This window comes from Protopterus annectens, chromosome 7.part0 (assembly GCF_019279795.1).
Source record: "Protopterus annectens isolate FY-2018-M chromosome 7.part0, PAN1.0, whole genome shotgun sequence".
Taxonomy (NCBI): Eukaryota; Metazoa; Chordata; order Ceratodontiformes; family Protopteridae; genus Protopterus; species Protopterus annectens.
This window is the reverse complement of record NC_056739.1, coordinates 517,880,244-517,902,997: the sequence shown is the minus strand read 5'-3', so window position 1 is coordinate 517,902,997 and position 22,754 is coordinate 517,880,244. Positions and strand designations below refer to the sequence as shown.

At 41.5% G+C, this 22,754-nt stretch overlaps 1 protein-coding gene across 1 annotated transcript in view; it reads left to right on the top strand.

Moving 5' to 3' along the window:
* Positions 1–22,060, top strand: part of G0S2 (G0/G1 switch 2) — a 50,981-nt gene extending 28,921 nt beyond the window's left edge. The window contains exon 2 of the mRNA XM_044076247.1: positions 21,727–22,060. Coding sequence (XP_043932182.1) covers positions 21,727–22,060 — 334 coding nt within the window. The remainder of the gene's footprint in view (positions 1–21,726) is intronic.
* Positions 22,061–22,754: the final 694 nt, after the last annotated feature.

Here is a 22,754-nt window from a genome sequence, read left to right as displayed (position 1 = left end):
TAAAATTCCTCCCTGATCAAATAACATTAGACAGTCACACTAAAAATTACCTGTTTAATTACATTCTTTCTTTGAACATTATTTAAATAAACTATTGTGTTCCCCTCACAAACAAAAACAGCTGCCTCTAATATTCTGCATGCACTTTCGACAAACAACACTCATTACATTTGGTATGTGGACAATATTACCTTATTTCATGGTTAATGAAACCAAAACCTCCCATGCCCTATGTCAAACATTTCTGTTACTATATATATATATATATATATATATATATATATATATATATATATATATATATATATTTCATAAACAACATAACATTGCTGAGAATGCATTCCTAAGTCATCCATCCTTATGACACAGAGGGATAAAGCTCTTACTGGTCCCCAGACCATCTGGATTCCACCAGTGGCATGGGCACTGGAGGGACCAGATGGAAGAAGATAGGAGTGAGTCATTAATGCCTGCTGCCAGCATCAATGGGACTGGATGGTGTCCCAGGCTGCATCTTACATGAGCTAAAAAAGGAACTAAACCCTCACCTAAATTCACTGTTCGGACTCAGCCTTACCACAGACTATGTACCCAAAGAATGGCGTACAGCAACAGTCATCCCGCTCCACAAAGGTGGTGCCACAACAGAACCTGGGAACTATTGCCCTATAAGCCTGACCAGCCTGGTCTGCAAAGCTATGGAGCAAATTATCATGGAACACATAAACAAAAGACATTGGGAAGCTCCAAACACTGGACCCTAACAAATTCGGCTTTGTTAAAGGCAGATCCTGCCTCCTAAACCTAGTTGACTTCTTTGAAACAGTTACCAAGGCCATAGATGAAGGGAAGGTAGTCCACACAGCCTACCTAGACCTCACTAAGGCCTTCGACACAATTCCCCACTCTAGCATCATAGACAAGCTTACCAGCTTGAACATTAACTCCTATGTCACGAGATGGGTGACCAACTGGCTCATGGATAGAACACACTTGGTCAGAGTTGCGGGTGCCATGTCCGACTCTAAACCAGTCACAAGTGGCATCACACAGGTTTCGATCCTGGGACCCCTCCTGTTCAGTATATACTTCTCTGAGGAAAGGCAAGCATGGGAGGACTATGGCTGACCAAGTTCGCAGATGACTGCAAACCGGGGGCCATAATCGACTCTCTGGCAGACACAGACATCCTCCAGAAGGGTCTTACAGAGACAGATACCTGGTGTCAAAACCATGGCCTCAAGCTGAATGCCAAAAAATGCATAATCATCCCCTTTGGAAAAAAACAAAGTGGCCATGAATTGCCACATAGGTGGTAACCACTAGGTACGGAAAATGTAATTAGGGACCTGGGGACCCAAGTAGATAGTAACCTCTCCTTTGATAATCACATTGCCAAAGTGGTTACATATTCCTTCTATGTAGCCCACCTAATCACAAAAGGGTTCACCTCTAGATCAAGAGAGGTCATTGTGCCCCTCTACTCATCACTCATTAGGCCCATAATAGACTACAATGCCCCATTTGGTATGTACCTTAATTGGCACATGCAACAGCTGGTAAAACCACAGAAGTACCTCACCAAGAGGATCATGGGCCTCAAAGAGATGCCCTATGCAGCTCGACTAAAGAAACTCCAGCTCTACTTGGTTGCTTACTGCCTGCTCAGAGGTGATCTATGCCTGATGTATAAGGCCATGTCCAACCCGGAATTAACGGACATGCTTCACCTCAAGAAAAATAAATCTCTTAGAGCCACACACTCGAGTGAATTAAACCTCAGCAAAGCAATAAACAGGACATACTGGAGGGATAGATTCCTGTCCCAGAGACTTCCCTCGCTCTGGAACAGAATCCCAGTTGATGTTAAGCAGAACCCCTCATAGACCCTCTTCAAGAGGAATCCTGACGAGTGGATGGGAAACTGTAACTTTACCCCTGGGATCACTTCAGTGGCCCTGCTAGACAGAGGCCCAGGAAACTAATTTAAAAGGGAGGTGAAAGCCAACACATTCTGGCTAGGCTTATAAATGCCCTTGGTCAAATAGCCTAGTACCTACCTATGAACCTATGAACCTACATGCTCTAGGGACCTAAACATTGTCACCACAATAAACAGAACATGCCGGAGCGATAGATTCTGGTCACAGAGACATCACATACTCCAGAATAAACTACCTATCTATAGCAAACAAAGCTCCTCATTAGCACTCTTCAAGAAAAATCTTGATGATTGGATGGGAAATAGGAAATTCACCCTAGGGATCACTTCTGTGTCTCTGCTTGACAGTGGCACAAGAAAATAAATTTCTTGGGTGGCAAAAGCCAGGGTACCTTTTTGGCTGGGCTTGTATAGGCCCCAGGGCCAATAGCCTAGTACCTACCTATGAATCTATGAACCTTTGAGCCTTGCCTAAAAAAGGTAATATGGGGACAGCAAGAGCCTTGGCCAGTATTCAGATGCATAGGGGCGACAGATTCAAACCATCTGTAGTGAAGCAACAAGGCTTGTCTATCATGTCATCACAGGCAGACAGAGACTGGATCCCCTTTGAATGACACCAGAAGCTCAGCCAATTGTTGAAGTGTATCATCTTTTTGTTACATTGCAGTATCATGTAGGTGAAGGTAAGATGCTACTCAAGGTTTGACCCTGTGTGTGCCAGCATGTGGTGCATCAACCCATATATGATATGGTCATGGCCTATGCATACAATACACTCACAATACACCTAGTATGATAAGCCTGCTGAGGTTAGCAAATGTGAAAAAAACCTTTGTGCAGACTGTAAGCAAGTAATGTCTGTATTGCACCCTGTAACTCCATATTGCTTGCTGAAGTGCAAAAAAGTACCTAGGTTGGATTAAGAACACCGCACTTGCCAACTGCGCATGTGTGTGTGTGTGTGTGTGTGTGTGTGTGTGTGTGTGTGTGTGTGTGTGTGTGTGTCTGTTTTTCCCTGGGGAGGAGCAACCTTTTTGGAGACTACTCACACCCCTTAAAAGTGGTATACTCATCTTTGTCAAGTCTGATTATGTCACCAACCTACAAATATACCTGTGGAAAAGTGAAATCCCAGTAATGTGTATAGTGTGTTGTGTAAATGCATACTGCTGTAGTATCATGATGTAGTTAGGAAAGAGTTTGAATCTTGCACTTGTTGACTGTGTGTCTGTTTTCCGGTGTGTGACACCGTTGGCCAATGTGCAGTGGGTTTTGATTTTTCTAGTGTATGACATATCACAATGACAACTGTATATGCATTACACATGTAAGGTAGCTGTGGGGCAAATCCATATACATACATGTGACCTCAAGTATTTCATAGGTGGGTACTCTGCTTTCTTCATGAATGCATGTGTTATCTTTGCCAGAGCGTGCTGGTGTTTTTCAGACTTTAGGTCACTTCTGTATGCTTGTGACAAGCTTAGCCACTGCAGTGACCCCTGGGCTATGTCTTCTGTTTCACATCCACTCATCACGGTTTCTACTGAAGAGTGTGAGTGAGGGTTTATGCTTGAGGTATATTTGAAACCTGTTCCAAAGCAAGCAAAGTCTGGCAAAGATGACTAATCATTATAGGTGTGCAACAACCTCTGTGGATCTGCATGCAAACCCTTTATTGCTTATGTGCTCCACAGAGGGATTTACAAAACCCTTTGGTAATGTGATCATCAAAGGTGAGATGACTTAGCACATGGTTTTATGTATACATTAGTACCTGTTCCACATTTTGGGGGCTACTACCTATGTGGTACTCTGAGGATACTTTGCTTTCTAAACGTGGATAACTATGCTTTCTTAGGCATATAGCTTTACAGCATGAGTTTGACACCAGGTATCTGACTGTATGATACCCTCTTGGAGGATGTGTGTGTCATCTGGAGAATAAAGTATAGCCCACAGTATGCATTGTCATCAAACATGGGCAGACATATCCCTACTGTGTTTGCTTGTACCTAAGAAAGCTATATGCCAAACAGGAGTGGTCCCAGGACTGAGTGCAGGTGAATACCACTTGTTACTGGCATAGAATAGTACATGGAGGCTGCAAATGTTACTGTGTGTCCTACATCTGTGCGTCAGTTGTCAAGCCATCATCTAGCAATCGTTTATGGTCAGTCTGTTGAGGTTATGTATAATACCAGTATGTGGGATGGGTATGAATTTCTGGTGAGCTATAGCTAGGCTTTGTTGACCTACCCTCCCTCACCTATAGCCTTGTTGACTGGCTTGAAGTCTACTAGGTGTAGGAGCCATGATCTGGCCTTTAGAGAACCTAAGTCGGTATGGTGCAGTGTTTGCAGGTTCATAATATCTCTATTAATGAGTTCCATAATGCTGTGCTCCATAGCCCTCCAGATAACATTGGTCTGGCTTATAGGGTGAGAGTTTCCAGGACCTGTTGTAGTTCTACCCTTAATCAATTTATGTTAACATTTGCACTGGGTGTGATGAGGGTGGACAGGTTTAAGAATAAGTATATTAGAGGGTCAGGCCAGGTTTGAAGGTTAGTAGACCATGCCAGATAGGCAGGATTAAGTTGGTTTGTACATGTGCTGAGGAGGGATGCAGAGTATATTGTGAAATAGATGCTAAGGATGAAGCCGCCAGGTAACAGGAAAAGAGGAATGCCTAAGATGAGGTTTAGGCTGTGGTGAGATAGGACATGCAGGTGGAAGGTGTAATAGCGCAAGATGCAGAGGCCAGGAAGAAATGATGTACTGTGGCGACCGCTAATGGGAGCATCCGAAAGGAGAAGAAGAAGACGTTATAGCTCAACCCTTGTGGACTGTGAGCACCATTACCATTTGTCATTCCACCTGTATAGAGGCTGCACCTGGACAGAGCGTTTAGGTGAGTGGTGACTTCATATGTCAGCTCGTGTATGACACAGCCAGAGACACTGTCCAGTACCATTGCCACTGTGGTGTGTACTTTGTTAAAGATATGTTTTAACTAAAGTTTCTGTGAATCATCAGGTTTTACATTCTTCAGGTCTGGAAATGTGGCCCTTGTGTAATGACAGGGTGGTGAAATCTGCATTCAAACTGTCTGACAAGGAATTGGTAATGTCAGTCAGATAAGTGTACTTTGTGACCATTTACATTAACTGTGACCCAATCTGAGATTTCCCCTGTAGATTATGAACAACACTGAAGAAAGCTTTAGTGTTGTCTTTGGAATCCTTGCCATTTTGTATTTTGAAGCTTGCCTTGTATGTTTATTGAGGAATTATATTTTCCCAATGATACTGACCAGAGAGGTTATCCCTTCTTGGTATGTAACTCTTTTGGTACAACTTCACACCTTCTATTGTATATTTAGTTTATGGCAGGGGTCCATGAGACTAATGCACTTTTACTGTATAAGTGAGAATTTCTTGTGTTTGTGATAGCACAGTCCATGCAACCCTGTAGGCGAAGAGTGTGCATTAATAAAGGATTATGCAGCTGGGACAGTGTTAACCTTAGTAATGCAAACCAATGACAGATGGCAACAACAGTATCACCCACAGCATGGTGTCAACCGGTGTCATACACACACATGTGTACTCAAGTTCCAAAATGTGTGTAGTACAATGCATACTGGCCACCAATAGAAAGTATGGAGTGTTAACACTGGCCAATACAGGACATGTCACCCTGCCCATGTGTCCAATATGCACGTACATGCAGACAGTGCACCTCCACCATGTTCATAAATGTACACCTGCAGACCTGTGCTGCACACACCCCACACTTACTCTCCACTGTATAACACATGCTGACACAACTACACACATCAGCCAAGTGGCACATGGGCAAACAAAATACAATTGGAATAAACACTGGTGGAAACAACACAACATTGCTAATTACAGCATTAATGCATCATGCCTGCTCAGCTACGTCTTCAAGGATATCATTACACTTTACTGCTGACAACATGCTACACATTCAACCATTGCTATACTTTATTAAAGTTACCCTGTGCATCAGCACCATGTTAGCCTATTCCTGCATCAATGTTACAGATGACAGGAGGTGACACAGGTTTCATCATATGCACAGGGTGTGTTGTTGGTTTGCCAGAGGCATACACTGAGCCATACAATTGACATATGTGTGTGTGAGTGTGTGTGTGAGGGCCATGAGTACTGTTATGGGCCAATGTTGATGTAATGTATGCAGGTATGTGTTTGCCCTAGGTTTCTGGTTTATGTGTGTGTGTCTGCATGCACACAGTTTCACCATGTGGCTGCCATATACGGGGATTTGTGAGACAGCTACAGATTGTACCTGGCAGGCTTTACAGCTCACCATCTCTGGCCATGGATACGGAACCTGTGCCTGGCAGGGGAGCTACAGACAGTATCAGGTACTAATCCAGACTGGGCACTATCCAAAGAGGTTGACATATGTCCACTGGATCCAGGTCCCTGCTGGGACTGGCCAGAGCCACGTGCATGTGGTCTTCTAGGATAGTCTATGGACAGCCCCCCAACATTGCTGGGGCTGGTACTGGCACTACGGGAGCTGCTGTGACTTGCTGGACATTCATAGTGACCTCCAGCTGCTGATGTTGCTGGAATACATCCCTGTCAACGTCTCAACTGTCCCGCACTGTCCTGACACATGGACATGACATTGTGGAGGACATCCAATGACTCACCCCAATGTCTATCAATGACCTCAGTGTAATTACGTATGGCACCTGCTAGGTTATGGATACTGCCATTTACAGAGGTGTTATGAGCCCTCTGTGCCCTTAGTGCCTGTCTGGTGTACCACTCCATTCATGTCTGTGCCTCCATGACAGCCTGGGACATGTGTGTGGTAGAAAGAGGTGTGGCATGTCTGCTAGGGGCATGATGACCAGCAGTGCTCTGACGAGAACCCCTGGGCATCTGCCTATGTGGTACCATTCCAGACATCTGGATATGGTTGCTGTGTCCTGATACATGTGCTATAGATACCACACTGTCCTGGCCAGTGCCAACCGTACACTGTCCCTCAGCTAAGGGCAATGGTGATGATGGATGTACAGGCAATATGACTGTGTGCATGGATGGGGTGAAGACTTGTGTACTGTCAATTGGTGGCCCAACAAACCCTGACAAACCTGCCTATGCCTCAACACACCCATCCTCATGAACACTGTCTGTCTCAGTGACATCAGGTTCCCTGCTGTACTGAACCAGCCCCACCTTGGCACCTGCGAGAGGAAAACAGGAATCACACTTTAAGACCTGAACATGATGTCAGACCACATGCACACACATAAATACACTCCTCCTTAAAGCAGACACACACAAGACCAGCAATCTCAGAGCATACACAATAGCAGGTGATGGTGAGGTACAGTATCACAAGCAAAACAATCATATCACACATGTCAGCATGCAGGACATGTGTTGCTCAACAGTATGCAGTGCAAGTGTAGACAGTCCTTGTTACTAACAGTATACATGGCTTTGATGCATGTGTTTTGTTACTAGGTGATGGGCCTCCCCCAGGAACACAATGCATACATGGACACAACATTGCTGTGCAGGTATTCAAAACTCAATAGCATCACAAGACATATATGTGTCAGTTGTGCAAATGGTGATTGGTATGCATATTCTTTAGAGGTGCATATGTGTGCACACACGCAAGATTAAGGTGTATAGCAAGGTGTATAGCAATGAAAGCTATGTGTAGTACTGTGGTTACAATAACTGGCTGGGGTATAGTACCATAGGCCATCATCATGAAGCATCATGTGATCACTCAAGGTTACAAATGTTTCCCAAACCAGCAGTACTCATGCTGTACCGGAACTGTACTACCTTGGCTACATTCACCATTTCACAAACAGTTGTTACATGAGTTTGTAAGGAGGCAAATAAGGAGCAGTCCCTGACATGAATGTGTAGTGTGTTGCAGAGTGTTTAAATGCCCCCTGATAGGCCTCTACCCCTCAGGTATATTATGTGTAATGTGTGGATGCGATTTTGGATACTGGAGTGTGTCTTTACAGAGGGTTTGGGAATAATTTATGTGTAGCATGTTAAAATGCTCTGTGTATGAGATAGATGTGTATGTTATGGACATGTTGAGTATCAACTGTGCCTATCCAATGGTCACTGCAGTCTAGCCACATTTGTTTGAGATGGTCTGGGTATTGCATGTGTTTGAGGCAGCTAATCACATTAGTGAGATGTGCGTGGTCTTACACCGAACATGCACACCATGCATTATGCGTAGGTGTGTTACATGTGTACATGGCCTACACCTTAACTATGACATGCACTTTTTATCTACAATAATAAATGTAGAATACACTCACCAGCATCTGTCCGCTGCCTTGATGTCACCCCAGAGGGACCTACATAGAGATGAGACAGTTTGTCAGTGGCCACAACTGTGGCATTGCTACTGTGTGTTTGCAATCCTACAGTACAACAACAGTTTACATTCACAGGGCTACAGATTATGTTCCAAATTATCAATATTGCACAACAACAGGCTCCACATCTTTTAACGACACACTCCACATCTCACATATGCATAATCTACCAATACAGATAACAGTAGTCTACAGATATGCCATGTTACCTGCATGCTCCATGTGTGCTTGCTGGGTGGTTCCAACCTCCATCATGGTGTATGCCTGCTGCTGTTGTTGTTCAGGAGCAGCTCCTCCACTCTGGTGAGGGGGGGTGTATATTAATACCACCTCCTGTTGCAAGCTGTTGTCTCCGCACATCAGCAGCACGCTGACGGACATGTCTGAGAAGATCACTGCAGTGGTGGCGTACCTGATCATATGTCCAGTTATGCAGGCCTACTTCATTTACCCTGCAGACAACATCTTGCCACATTGCAGTATGCTCCTGCTGGTCCTGGCTGGTTCATGAGAACATGAGACTGTAGTGCTGAATCATACTGTTAGCAATTATGTCATCTTCAGCACTACTGTAAGTGGGGTTCCTGTTATGTGCCATGATCCCTGGAAGACATAAATATGAAAATATGTCTGAGCAAGTCATATGGCACATTAAACATTATGCAGTACAGATATCACTGAACTGCCATATATAGCAACCTATTAGCTAACCAAGAGTGAAACACTTTAACTGCCACTTATTACTGCTCACCCCACAACTGCTTGGAAGTGCCTGGCTCACTCTCAATATAATGAACCATGTTCTGCACAGCAACAAAATAAAATCACTATATAAGACTATACAAGAGTACCTGGCACACTGTATGCAACATGATGCACCACCTAGCCACAGCAGATATACATCAAGCTGATGTGTAAAGAAATATATCATCCATCACAATGAGTGTAAGGTCCAGTAACATTACTGTTATACCACACAACTTGTTAATGGCAAACCCGTGTCCAAAATATGTGCACAATTGGGAATATAGGTTGCATACTGCTGTAGTACACTATGAATGTTGCTAAATACACAGTCATATGTTTTACCACACATATGTCAAAGGACATGTTACAGACATACCCACACACACACACACACACACACACACACACACACACACACACACACACACACACACACACACACACACACACACACACACACACACACACATCAGACATAATTACAGGACACAAAGGTATGACAACCCGGGTAAGCTTTCAGTATGTACTATACAGTACTGTGTGTCAGTACTTACACAACCTTAATCTTGAGAAATGTAATATGTGATGAATACAGGGACCACACAAAACAGTGGATGCAAGCAATGTGAACATACAGCATACTTTGCTGTACAGGCCCAGAGCTTCAAGTTGTACTACAGTACACACAGGATTTGGATTCAACATCAGTACCAATCAATAATCATAGATGTAATGCTTTAGCCTCCAATGACACATCCTAGTTAAAACCAAGGGACTTAATCACACTGTATGCAATAGCACATTTTCTGCCTAGCAACCGAATCCACAGCTTTTGCTAGGATCAAAGCAAGGACCCATACCATGAGATAAACAGTTTCCCACTAAGCTATCCCACAGATACATATCTTTGACGTATTCACAAACACATTGACCATCACAGTCAGTTAACAGTACAGGGAATGTATTGCAACAAGCAGATGTAGGTGTGTATGAGTATATATATATATATATATATATATATATATATATATATATATATATATATATATATATATATATATATATATATATATACATATGTATATATATATGTATATATATATATATATATATATATATATACACACATATACACATCCATTGGTGTACATATACATATATATGTAGGCACATATACATTTCACCTTTCACAGTGAGAATATCAATTATACAAAGGATGTGAGGTGTACAGTAATGTAATTAAATCGCACAGTCTTGGGATAAATTCATTGAAGATGTTCACAGCCCAGGTAGCTTTAGCAGGCCTCACTGGCTTCAACATTGCAAACTGAACAAACCACCCACAGTGTTTAACCACCACATGTCATATACCAGCACTATATGCTGTCTTGTTTGTCACACACTAAAACCTACATACAAATATGCGCATACTAACCTTCACCAACATATATATTTCCACTCTTCACAAACAGTTCCAATATGTCTCCTGCTCTATGCACCTATACAGATGTGAATATATATGACACATTATTTCTCCGTATGTGTGTGACATACACACACAAGGTCCACACTGTTGTAAGTCCCTGGACCTCACAGCTGAACTGTTGGGCCTTGCTGCAACACAAACAGGTGTCACATATGGACGCACACTAACATTAGGGGGTATATATGGCTACAAATGCTAGATAAGCATACTAGACTTCTACAGCAGTTGCCAATTCTAAGCTACACTTTAATATGACTATCATGCATGTGTGTTCTGTCACACCCATGTTTATATTATGTCAGCACTAATCCCCCCAATAGCCATTGGCCACACTACTGTACAGAACACAGATAACATGGATCAGATCTTTGACATTTAATGCTGAGCTACACATTTCACAGGTATGTCCCACTGCCCACAGTTACACACTGTATTGTCCATAGCAGTAGTTAAGCAGAACATATATGCATAAGTACTGCTGCCACACATGAATGGTTCACATTATGTAGACTATTCTTCAATAACATCTACTACATGCCAGTAAATACATATGTGTCACATACCTTTCCTTTGTATGATTTGGTAATATTTATTTTTCTTTTTCTCTGTCTCTCTCTCTCTCTCTCTCTGTCAGTCTCTGCAATAGACTGATTGAGTTTGTTGGCAGAGATTGCAGCCTGGTTTTGTAGGTATTTGCACATAAGCATGTGATGGCCTCTGCACCAATTAGTGGCCACCACTTGCTAAATGCATGCAGCCTGCTGTGTAGTAATTGCAGTAATCACTGTCATAGCAACCCAGTACTATAAATTGCTAACTCAGGTAGGCGTGGCCCTTTCAGCTTTCCAAGATGGAGATCATCCTTGTTTGCTTGTGGACATCATTGTTTAAGACAGAAGGTTGGTATAGTTCTTATATCAGAAGCCAGAGGTGTAGCCAGAGATTTACATTTTGTACTCAGACCTAATGTTGCTGCTTCCAGTACTCACTTGTTAGTGTAGAAATGTACTCACCCCTCAAAATGCTACCCCAAGATACATGGAAAGATGTACTTTCTTTTCAACTTTAACAATTAACTGCCATACAAAGCTAGTTATTGAGATGTATTCCTTTGGCACAAGAATTGTTTGTGAACTGCTATACTGTGAATATTCATTTACTCAGTTCTAAACAGTTTGTGCTTTTTTAGTGTTGACATTAGCACAAGCTGCTCAGAAAAACTGGACATATGTCAGTACTGTGAGTATGCTTAGCTACATCCTTGGTAGACCCTGCACACACAGGTATATTCTACATTTGGGTAGGGGCAGAAGTACAGAGAGCATAAGTATTATTGTGTGGATTTTATCTTGCTGGACTTACAGGGTTGCTGTGTACATGTTAGTTTCTCAAGGCAAGTAATCTGTCTGCGTAACTCCCAACTGTGGACCTATCCACATGGTAGCCAGAGAATAGCCTGTTATTTTTTTGTCTGTGCACCACACAGGTCTTTTCAGCAAAAGAGCAATGGCATTATTACAGTTGGTTTCTACCAGTACATGGCTATATTCATTTGTATTTCTGTGTTGTATTCCTACATAAGGGTATGCTTCCGAACCTTCTTCCAAAGCTATTTGCACAGTGTGTAACAACAGAAAGGCTGATATGCCTCTGTGTTTCTGCCTCTGCCAGACCTCTCAAACACTTAGGTACATATTTGAACAGACTCAGGGAAAAGTAATGAAAACGTCAGGGACACCTTTAAAATGTTAGTGCCATTAAGTTGAAACATTGAGAGAATCAGAGCATATGAATTAATACACCTTTTCTGAAGTAAAAGAAGTGTCTAACTCTTAATTATTGTCATTATTCATTAAGTGTAATTCACCACCTTTCTGGCCAAAGTCTGTAGTTTTAGGAGGGATTCAGAGGGACAGAGCTAAAATTTGTGTCAAAATCAGGACATCCCTGAAAATTAGGGACAGTTGGGAGGTATGGCCTCTGCCCTAAACAGATATGCCAGTGTTTGTCCTGCTGTGATACTATGTGGGGTTGTAAAGGGATGGTGTAACATTATTTCCTGCTAGAATGGCTTCTTCTCTTATCATAGTCATGTAATGTAATCCCGCAACAACTGTTGGTAAAGATCCACAGAACAAGTTGTGTGGTATGACATTCCTATTTTTCCTTTACATTCACTCATTCTGATGCATGATGTATTTATTTCAACACCAACTTGTTGTATATCTGCTGTGGCTTAGTGGTACTTCATGTTGTGTAGTGTGTACAAGGTCAGGGGTTTGAGACTGACAGAGGTGTTTTATTTTGCTCCTTAGCAGAACAAGGGCACTCACATACAGAGTGACTAAGGCACTTTTAAGCAGTTGTAAGCGGGTTTGCGCGATGCTTAGCAATGCTTAGCTAAGTGCAAACAAGCGCACACTCGCGCAAACCTGCTAACTACTGCTTAATAGTGCTTTTTTAGTGTTGACATTAGCACAAGCTGCTCAGAAAAACTGGACATATGTCAGTACTGTGAGTATGCTTAGCTACATCCTTGGTAGACCCTGCACACACAGGTATATTCTACATTTGGGTAGGGGTGCAGAAGTACAGAGAGCGTAAGTATTATTGTGTGGATTTTATCATGCTGGACTTACAGGGTTGCTGTGTACATGTTAGTTTCTCAAGGCAAGTAATCTGTCTGCGTAACTCCCAACTGTGGACCTATCCACATGGTAGCCAGAGAATAGCCTGTTATTTTTTTGTCTGTGCACCACACAGGTCTTTTCAGCAAAAGAGCAATGGCATTATTACAGTTGGTTTCTACCAGTACATGGCTATATTCATTTGTATTTCTGTGTTGTATTCCTACATAAGGGTATGCTTCCGAACCTTCTTCCAAAGCTATTTGCACAGTGTGTAACAACAGAAAGGCTGATATGCCTCTGTGTTTCTGCCTCTGCCAGAACTCTCAAACACTTAGGTACATATTTGAACAGACTCAGGGAAAAGTAAGGAAAACGTCAGGGACACCTTTAAAATGTTAGTGCCATTAAGTTGAAACATTGAGAGAATCAGAGCATATGAATTAATACACCTTTTCTGAAGTAAAAGAAGTGTCTAACTCTTAATTATTGTCATTATTCATTAAGTGTAATTCACCACCTTTCTGGCCAAAGTCAGTAGTTTTAGGAGGGATTCAGAGGGACAGAGCTAAAATTTGTGTCAATATCAGGACATCCCTGAAAATTAGGGACAGTTGGGAGGTATGGCCTCTGCCCTAAACAGATATGCCAGTGTTTGTCCTGCTGTGATACTATGTGGGGTTGTAAAGGGATGGTGTAACATTATTTCCTGCTAGAATGGCTTCTTCTCTTATCATAGTCATGTAATGTAATCCCGCAACAACTGTTGGTAAAGATCCACAGAACAAGTTGTGTGGTATGACATTCCTATTTTTCCTTTACATTCACTCATTCTGATGCATGATGTATTTATTTCAACACCAACTTGTTGTATATCTGCTGTGGCTTAGTGGTACTTCATGTTGTGTAGTGTGTACAAGGTCAGGGGTTTGAGACTGACAGAGGTGTTTTATTTTGCTCCTTAGCAGAACAAGGGCACTCACATACAGAGTGACTAAGGCACTTTTAAGCAGTTGTAAGCGGGTTTGCGCGATGCTTAGCAATGCTTAGCTAAGTGCAAACAAGCGCACACTCGCGCAAACCTGCTAACTACTGCTTAATAGTGCTTACGCTACCCCCGCGCTCATTTCTTTGAAAGAAAAGAAAAATGCGGAGATAGGAAAGTGGTGAAAAAGGGGCAGAAAGAGGGAAAGACAGTATGGAAAGTAGCTCGGGATGTGCTGGACAGGTGTAGGGAAGGTCCATAGCTGCCCATTTCTTTAAAAGCAACAGCTGTGCATATGGAATAAATTTGGAGGTAGATATGAAACCTTCAACCCCTGAGACAGGGGTGAGGACAACAAAGTATGTTGTAATGCCAATTAAATTATGTTTTATGTGTCCAGTGGACATGTGTGCAAAATGGGCAGCTATGTATGGGGCGTACTTTTTTGGGGGGGAGTAGATTGCCCTTTTTTTTTTCAGGTGAGAATGGAATGTGGGGTAGGGGAAGTAGGTATATTTGGGGAGGTAAGCAGACAAGACAAACAAGATGCATACAGGGGCGGTATATGACACATGTGGTGGGTGAACACCTTTGACGGAGAGGGATGTTTGGAAATGGCAAGCCCTTGAACCCACAGATGGAAACAGTGGGACTGAGATCCCCACTCATGGGCAGTCACCACTGCACCTTCACAGCCCAGGGGGTGGCTGTGCTGGGGGCTGTGCAGGAGGGGCAGGCTGACCAGGGAGTTGTGCCACTCATTCCTCAAGCTGGCATAGAGGTTCTGCAACAGAACATTCAATTTCTCTACGCACCACAACCCGGACCGTTCGAAGGGTGATAGGGGGCCCTCTTCCGCCCACGTTTGCATGGGGGGGCTGAGCCCCATCCCCTGCAGTGCTTCACCCCAAAGGTGGCACAGGGCCAACGGATGAGGAGGTCCAAGGCTGGGCACCGGACCTGCTGGTGCCATGACCAACTGAGGTGGGACAGGTGGGTCTGCTGGGACCGGCCTTCCCATACGAACTATGTTTTGGAGGGTTTAATAAAGATATGGGTTAGTAACATTCAACAACATTCCCAATTAGTTATAACAGCATGCAGAAGTATTCCCATTAACCCAACACACCAGATTTTCAACAGTTGAAAAGCAAGCATAACACATGCATATATAGAACAATAGTGGACATTACAACAGCATGCAGGTTGAATTGATGTCAGCAGGCCACCAATATTGTTGTACTTTAACAGGGCACATGCATAGAAATAAATGCAATTATTTATAAACCAATAGGACACATGTCCCAACAAATGTTTTGAGATTAGACATACCGATTGAGGTGTGGAATTGCATTTTTTATGCACATACAGTAAGGTGGAAAAGGATAGCTCAATTAACAACTTATATATCCTTCTAGTTTTCACTACATTCCTATTAACTGCAGTTATATGTCCCTTACATGTATTATTACACTACCCAATGTCCTTATATTGTGCAATTGGATTTTGCTAGATCATTATATACATAAGCTGTATCTTACATACAAACTGTCCAAGATGCAGATGTTACTGCTACATATTTTGAGAGTTGCTCACACATACTACTGTTAAGATGGTACACTGACAGCTCTACTTTCATATAATTATCTAGATATGTTCAGGTGAAAGTATCAGTTATATGTTAACAGCTCCCTACATTTCTGGCAGCACAATGACATGTCTGGGGAACAAAATACCAAGCTACTCATGTGCCAGATTAACCTGTACATGCTGGGCATGAACCAACAGTTGAGGGCTGTAAATATGCATAAAAGCTACTGGCACTCCCTTCATCCACGTTATATGGGCCTACCCAAGTTTGGTTTAACACTGCTTAATACAACAGTACAATTTGTAAAATGCAACAATACAACAACATATCAAAGAAAATGACACAGACGCACTGCAGGAATTATACTTTTATTAAAGGATTATTACACCATATTTATTGGGTTAAAACACTTTTTGAAGGCTCTCTCATTTATTTTATATAACAGTACATGCAGAATAATTACTAACCTGCCTGATGACGCAGCCTTTGCAACCTAAATTCAAGGGCTTGCTGATTCATAGCCTGGACACCTGCAGCTGTGAAGTAAATGCAGTGATATTGAGACATACCTATCCATAGTACAGACAAGCATAGCAATTCTTAACTACTTAATACAATGGCTACTTACTCAGTACTGGGGCATTAGGCATCGAACGGGACTCCTGGATCCACTGGTCCAGTTGATCTTCCTTACGTTGCTTCAGGTCAGAGTAATGGTGCCTGACCTGCTCACCAGTCCAAGAAACACCAGTGGCACTGGTGAGACCACGAGCTAGACTGTTCCAGGCCTCCATTTTATATTGGGTGCCCTGGTCCTGGCCCCGCAGGAGTCTTTCCTCCTAATTGTGGACAAGTTGCCAAACCATTACATTGGTCTCCTCAATGCCCCAGCATTGTGCTCGAAATAGAGTGCCATCTCCAACACCAGCCATGCTGACTGCAGAAGGGAGCTACAACCAGTTATGGCAAGTATTCCCGCCTGTGGAGCTTAAATATGCCTCATTTCCCTCACTTATTTGTGATTGGCTAGTTTTGATAAACTCAGCTGTAGGCACACCTGCTTAGCTGATGTTAGCAATGTTTAATATTCCTTTGATAGATATGTGTCTGTTGAAAGTGCATGGTTATGAAATGCTGTCATGGTTTAGTGGTTATGTACTGTGGCTATAGTGCACAGTATCCTGAGTTTGAGCCCTGTCACTGCTTTTTATTTTCCTACTGGCCAGACCAGTAAAGGAGGTGTGGCCATGTTTAGCCGACTTTGCTCAACTTTGCCCGACGTTGCCCAACATTGCTTGACATTGCACTAGTTAGCGCAGTGCGCAGCTACGCTCAAATACATTGCGCTTGTTAACGCGCTGCTCAGCTACGAGCAATTGGTTTTAAATATGCTAAATACTGCTAAAATGTATTTAGCGGTGCTTTATATTGCTTAAAATAAGTTACTCATGCCTCAGAATGCATAACCATTTCACCTTCATATATAAAATTCATTCACTACTACATATAACATTTGAATGCTTTTTACAAAACTTACACATGATAAATGTCAGGAAATATTTTTGTATACAGATTTCCAACACAAAATGGAATATGCAGTAGTGTGACTCGAACCGGGAATGCCTCCTCTTTGTACAAAGGCTCTAACCACTCTGCTAAAAACTGGCAAACACGCACAAATACAGGCAGCTATATCGGAAATAAAACAAAAAAAAAATTTCTTTTAATTTTTAAATTTGTATGAGGTTTAACATATGGGGGGAGTGTAGTGTTACAATGACATTTCTACCACAGAACTGAGGTTCGTATAGTATTACAGAGTGTATGTAACTGTCCTCCTCGTGATCGAGTGGCCTCCGAAAGACATGCGTGACTGGGTGTGCCTTCGCTGAAGGTTGGGCATTGGGCTGGCAACTCTCCACCATAAAAAATGTACTGCCAATTATTAGTGGACCGGAGTTCCGCTGTGGCAACCCCTAACTGGGAAAAGCCAAAAAGACAAACATGTAACTTTATAGTAGTTAGAGAGACAAGACATTTCTGATTCTAAGTAGTTATATACAACTATGAGAATTATGTAGTCAGACAATAGTTACAAAGTATAGGCAATTCAGAATGAAAACGTGAACATTATGTACAGAATAGAAACTTTTTTATTTTAGATGGAATTATGGGGAGAGGACAGAGAGGAGAAAGGAGAGCTGAGATAGGTAAAGGATTATTTATAGTGGTGAAGGAAGTGAATATAGGAAGCTTATGTGGTATGGGGTAGAGGTTTATAATACTAGGGAGATGGTAATTGAGGAGTTATATGGTTGGGGAACAGGAGCATTCACACTTTGAAAAGAGGTGTGATTGAAGAAGAGTTTTGCAGTTAGAGTGGTTCTGGATATCTTGGAGGGAAGCTGGAAGAGAATTCCAGAGTTTTACTAAGGAGCAGGATAACAGTAGGTAACCAGGGGGCTGAAAAGGTTTGTATATGTTTAGAAGATTGCTGTTTTCTGATCTAAGTGAGCAGATGGGAATGTAGGGGGTTAAAGAGGTGGACAGAGAGGGACAACTAGAGGGTTTGAATATATGTTTCTGTGCAGTTTGAGAAGTTTGGAAGTTCAAGCCATTGCAAAAAATGGAGAGAGAGGCAGTGATGAGATGAGTTTCTGGAGTTGGTGGCAAACTTGTTTGTTATACTTCTACTCACTCACATACAGCTATGCTCAATCATCTTTGCCCATGCAGTTTGAACTACCGTTTCCCCAAATTGCCCATTAAATGCAGTTGCACCTATACACCACCATTGTCTTCCACCCATCTTACTACCCTTTGCACTTATCACTGCCTTCTACAGTTCCAGTGGTACTTGTATTAGCATTTTGTTAAAGTACTGCTGTGCCCTCTACCTGCTGCACTGCCTGCTGATGAATGAGAATGTATGAAGTGCCTTTACATAATCATAGTGTATTGCTACATTGTTGCAGTTATATCATACAATGTTTTTTTTTTCTTAATTCTGGCATTTTATAAGAATCTAATGAACATCACTGTGAATTCATTCCTTTGATTCCCTCAGATTCAGCATGCAACTCGGATGGCCCAGAGTAAGTCAGTTAATCAAACAGTGCTTCAGGGTAAACCTTGAAAAAGAGCACTTCTGTTTTGTGGGCTTGTCTGGATAACAAATAAAAAATAATTTAGTCAGCATGCAGCTTATCTTACACATCTACTTGGTGCTCTTACTGCATGTGTCAACAATAAAAGTCCCCATGCTCAAATAAAGTAAAAAAGTAAATAACTCATATCTGATACATCTCTGGAGCTCAGCAAGGGTTCAAAGGTTAGCCCAGGGCTTTAATTCTGTTACACTGTAGTTGTTTCTCATTACAGACATATGTATAGCTTTCACCTCCCTGATTTTATCTTGGAAAATTGCCTCTTTGACTCACACAACTGCAATAAATAAATAATAGCAGACAATAACCTTTATTCTTCAGAAAATGCATGCAGTAAAACTCATCAGCTTTATGAAAAAACAAAAGCAGTCTTTTACATTTTGTCCCTGATTTTGTTCTGCTTCCTGAGGCAAAAGTCTAAGCGGTTTGAATTGAAAATGCCACCCCCATTTTAACAGTAACAAACCTCTATTTTTCAGTAAAACAATAAGGTTCTTTGACTTGTTTTTTCTAACAAAGGTCTTAAAATAATCCAGGCCTGCTGGTAAACCATCTTGCCACCACAGTGACAAGGTAATATATAGTGAAAACTTGTCAACAGAGATTTAAACAATATTTGGCCGATATTAAGATTTAACATCTTAGAATACCACATGATATGTGTTAACAATTCAAACATCTAAGTTCAGGTAATTTTCACTTGTTGTTTTCTACTAAATAGGAGTCTATAATTTTAACGGACATTCCCGATTTTGCCTCATGAACCTGCCCTGTGTGATAAAATCTGTGGTCTTGTAACAAAACATTGACAGTTAAGTCCTTAAATAATTGCACGCATTACAATTACATTTTTGTTGTTGTTTTCCAGTAAATGTATACAGTGCAACTTCATTTATTTTGTACAACTGTTCAAGTAATAGCAATAGTTTAAAGTTGTGCCTGATTTGGGACCCTTGCCCTGATTATTTTTAGATTTGGCTCTGACCGAAAAAATGGTTGGAGAGCTACATTACTTGCAGGTCATAAAGTTATACTTGCCTGATTTTTAACGGCCAAGAGAGTTGTAATTTAGGTTGCTGTGTCCTTTAAAATGAGTGGCAATTCTAATAATCTGCAGCAGCACATTTTAAAATGAGTGGCAATTCTAATAATCTGCAGCAGCACATTTTCTTCTTTGAACACTGCAGAAAAACTTAACAGTGAAGCTGATACATATGCATAAGCTTTATAATAGTATAATGTACCTACCCACATTGACAGTGGACCGAACTCCACACACCAGCCCCCCCCCCTTTTAGATTTGGCTCTGACCGAAAAAATGGTTGGAGAGCTACATTACTTGCAGGTCATAAAATTATACTTGCCTTATTTTTAACGGCCAAGAGAGTTGTAATTTAGGTTGCTGTGTCCTTTAAAATGAGTGGCAATTCTAATAATCTGCAGCAGCACATTTTAAAATGAGTGGCAATTCTAATAATCTGCAGCAGCACATTTTCTTCTTTGAACACTGCAGAAAAACTTAACAGTGAAACTGATACATATGCATAAGCTTTATAATAGTACAATTTACCTACCCACATTGACAGTGGACCGAACTCCACACACCAGCCCCCCCCCCCCCACACACACACGTTTTATAATAAAACCAAGATATTCTACTTTTGATTTTTTTTTTCCATTGTATGTTATCATTTGCCAGACACTCATTAATCATGTTAAAAAGTGCCTGCAATTCAAATAAGAAAAAAGTGAAATGGAACAGCTGAGAGAACCTTTCACCACGGATGGCCGCTACGTGCTTCATCATACACTAGTGAAAATGGTAGGGTACATTGTACGTGACCATCCACACGAAAATCGAAATGTAGAACTGCAATTCTTAGTCCTGTCTGACTTCTGCAACATTAGGATGGACATCAGCGATCACGGAGTCTTCACGCAGCGTAGACGGAGATAGGGTGACCCTTTACCCAATAAAAATTGCAGCTGGCAGCGTTCCAAAGTTGACCCATGCTCTCTCCTCGTGGCCGAATCATCTTCAGCCCCTACCCTTTGAATAGATTTTGTGACGTATGGGAGGGGTGGGGCTGCCACGTTCTGTTAATAAACTGGTGTTCGTGCAGGCAGCCTGGTAGAGTTCACTCGAATCCTTTCCGTTGTGAAGAATTTGTGAAGACGTTGCAGCTTAGTTTTAGAAGTGGGCGTCCTCCTATCATTCTTGTAGTTGAACGTTTTTCGAAGGTAAGCATTTTTATTTGGTCAATGCAAACGTTGCTAGGCTTGCACGAAAAAAAATGTATTTACTTACCTATTTATTGCATTTACTTGCCTGTTTATTCAGTACTGTAAAATAGACTAGGGATAGATCATTAATGTTTATCCTTTGTATAGCACTCATTTTGAAGCTAAGCTGAAATGCTTGCAGTGTGCAGACTCGATTTTTTTTAGATTACTTTATTTCAGTTTGTAGCTGTGTAGGTACATTTGCTCAGTTTCAGACACTGTCAGTGCTTTGACGAATAATATTAATATCACTGAAAGTAAAATTGAACTGGGAGAAGTGGTCCTTAATGAAAAAAGACTGTAGAGGATGTGTTTTTTTTTTTTTTTTTGTAACTTTGTTTTACTAGGCAATGGCTTATGAAAGCTGCGAAAGAGATACGGCTTCGTTTTAATTTGTTGCTTTCAGTATTAATACAACTGATCCAAACAGATGCATGTAACCTTTTTTATTTTTTTTAAATTGCAGGCTGATTTCCTGTAACATAAGACTAGAGGTGATGGAGACGATGCATGAGCTCATCCCTTTTGCAAGAGAAATGCTTAGTCAGAAACCAAACAGAAAAATGGTGAAGATGTATGTGGTTGGCTCAGTGTTGGCATTCTTTGGCGTAGTAATTGGGTTAATGGAGACTGTGTGCCAGCCTTTTGCAGCCCCCGAAACTTCCGAGGAAGAAGAGGATACCACGGACGAAAAGGCCCACATGACCGAAGTACAAATAGTCAAGAAGCAAGCGTTTGGAAAAGAACCTGAAAATAAGCAAGCTGTGCGGAACTCAGCGAACAGATTACATGCCTCATAACTTGACTGCATGGGAAAGTAAATTCCCAGTTTCTGAACCCATCGACCTGGCGAATGTTGAACTATATTATTTGCTTTGGCAGAGGTGCAGATTTTAGCATACCACACATCTCATCCTAAAGAGGATTACTATTTTGCACTGAAGTTGCTGCTGTGCAGCAGGGGATAATTTTAAAAGAACTTGTATTTCTATATATGAATGTGTATATAGCATCTATATACAGTTTAAGAGATTTTGTTTATAATACATTATTTTATACAAAATGTCCAGTCTTTTAACAGTTGTTTTGTAACTAAATAAAACTAGTTAATGAGAATATCTTGTTTATCATCTTTATTTTGTGTGTGTGTGTGTCTACAAGTGGAAAATACTTGTAGGAACCAGAACAAATCATGTGTGCAGTTTGTATTTTCGTGTCTAAATAGCATTGTTCGAAGAATATTTTGTCTTCCACTTTTTGATATTTGGTGTTTATCAGTATTGACATTGGGTGTTACCACAGTCAAGAAGTTGGGATGAAGCCAGAAGGAGTTGATGACAAATGCCCTAAACCCCACCTAAGGCAAGTTTTAACACAAGGAAAAGGCTGGTGTCTTATAATTTCCAGAAATTATATTGCAGGCATAGTGATACATGAACTGCCTTATTATGGGTGTACACTTGGCTTTATTTTCTCAACAAAAGTATGTGTAGT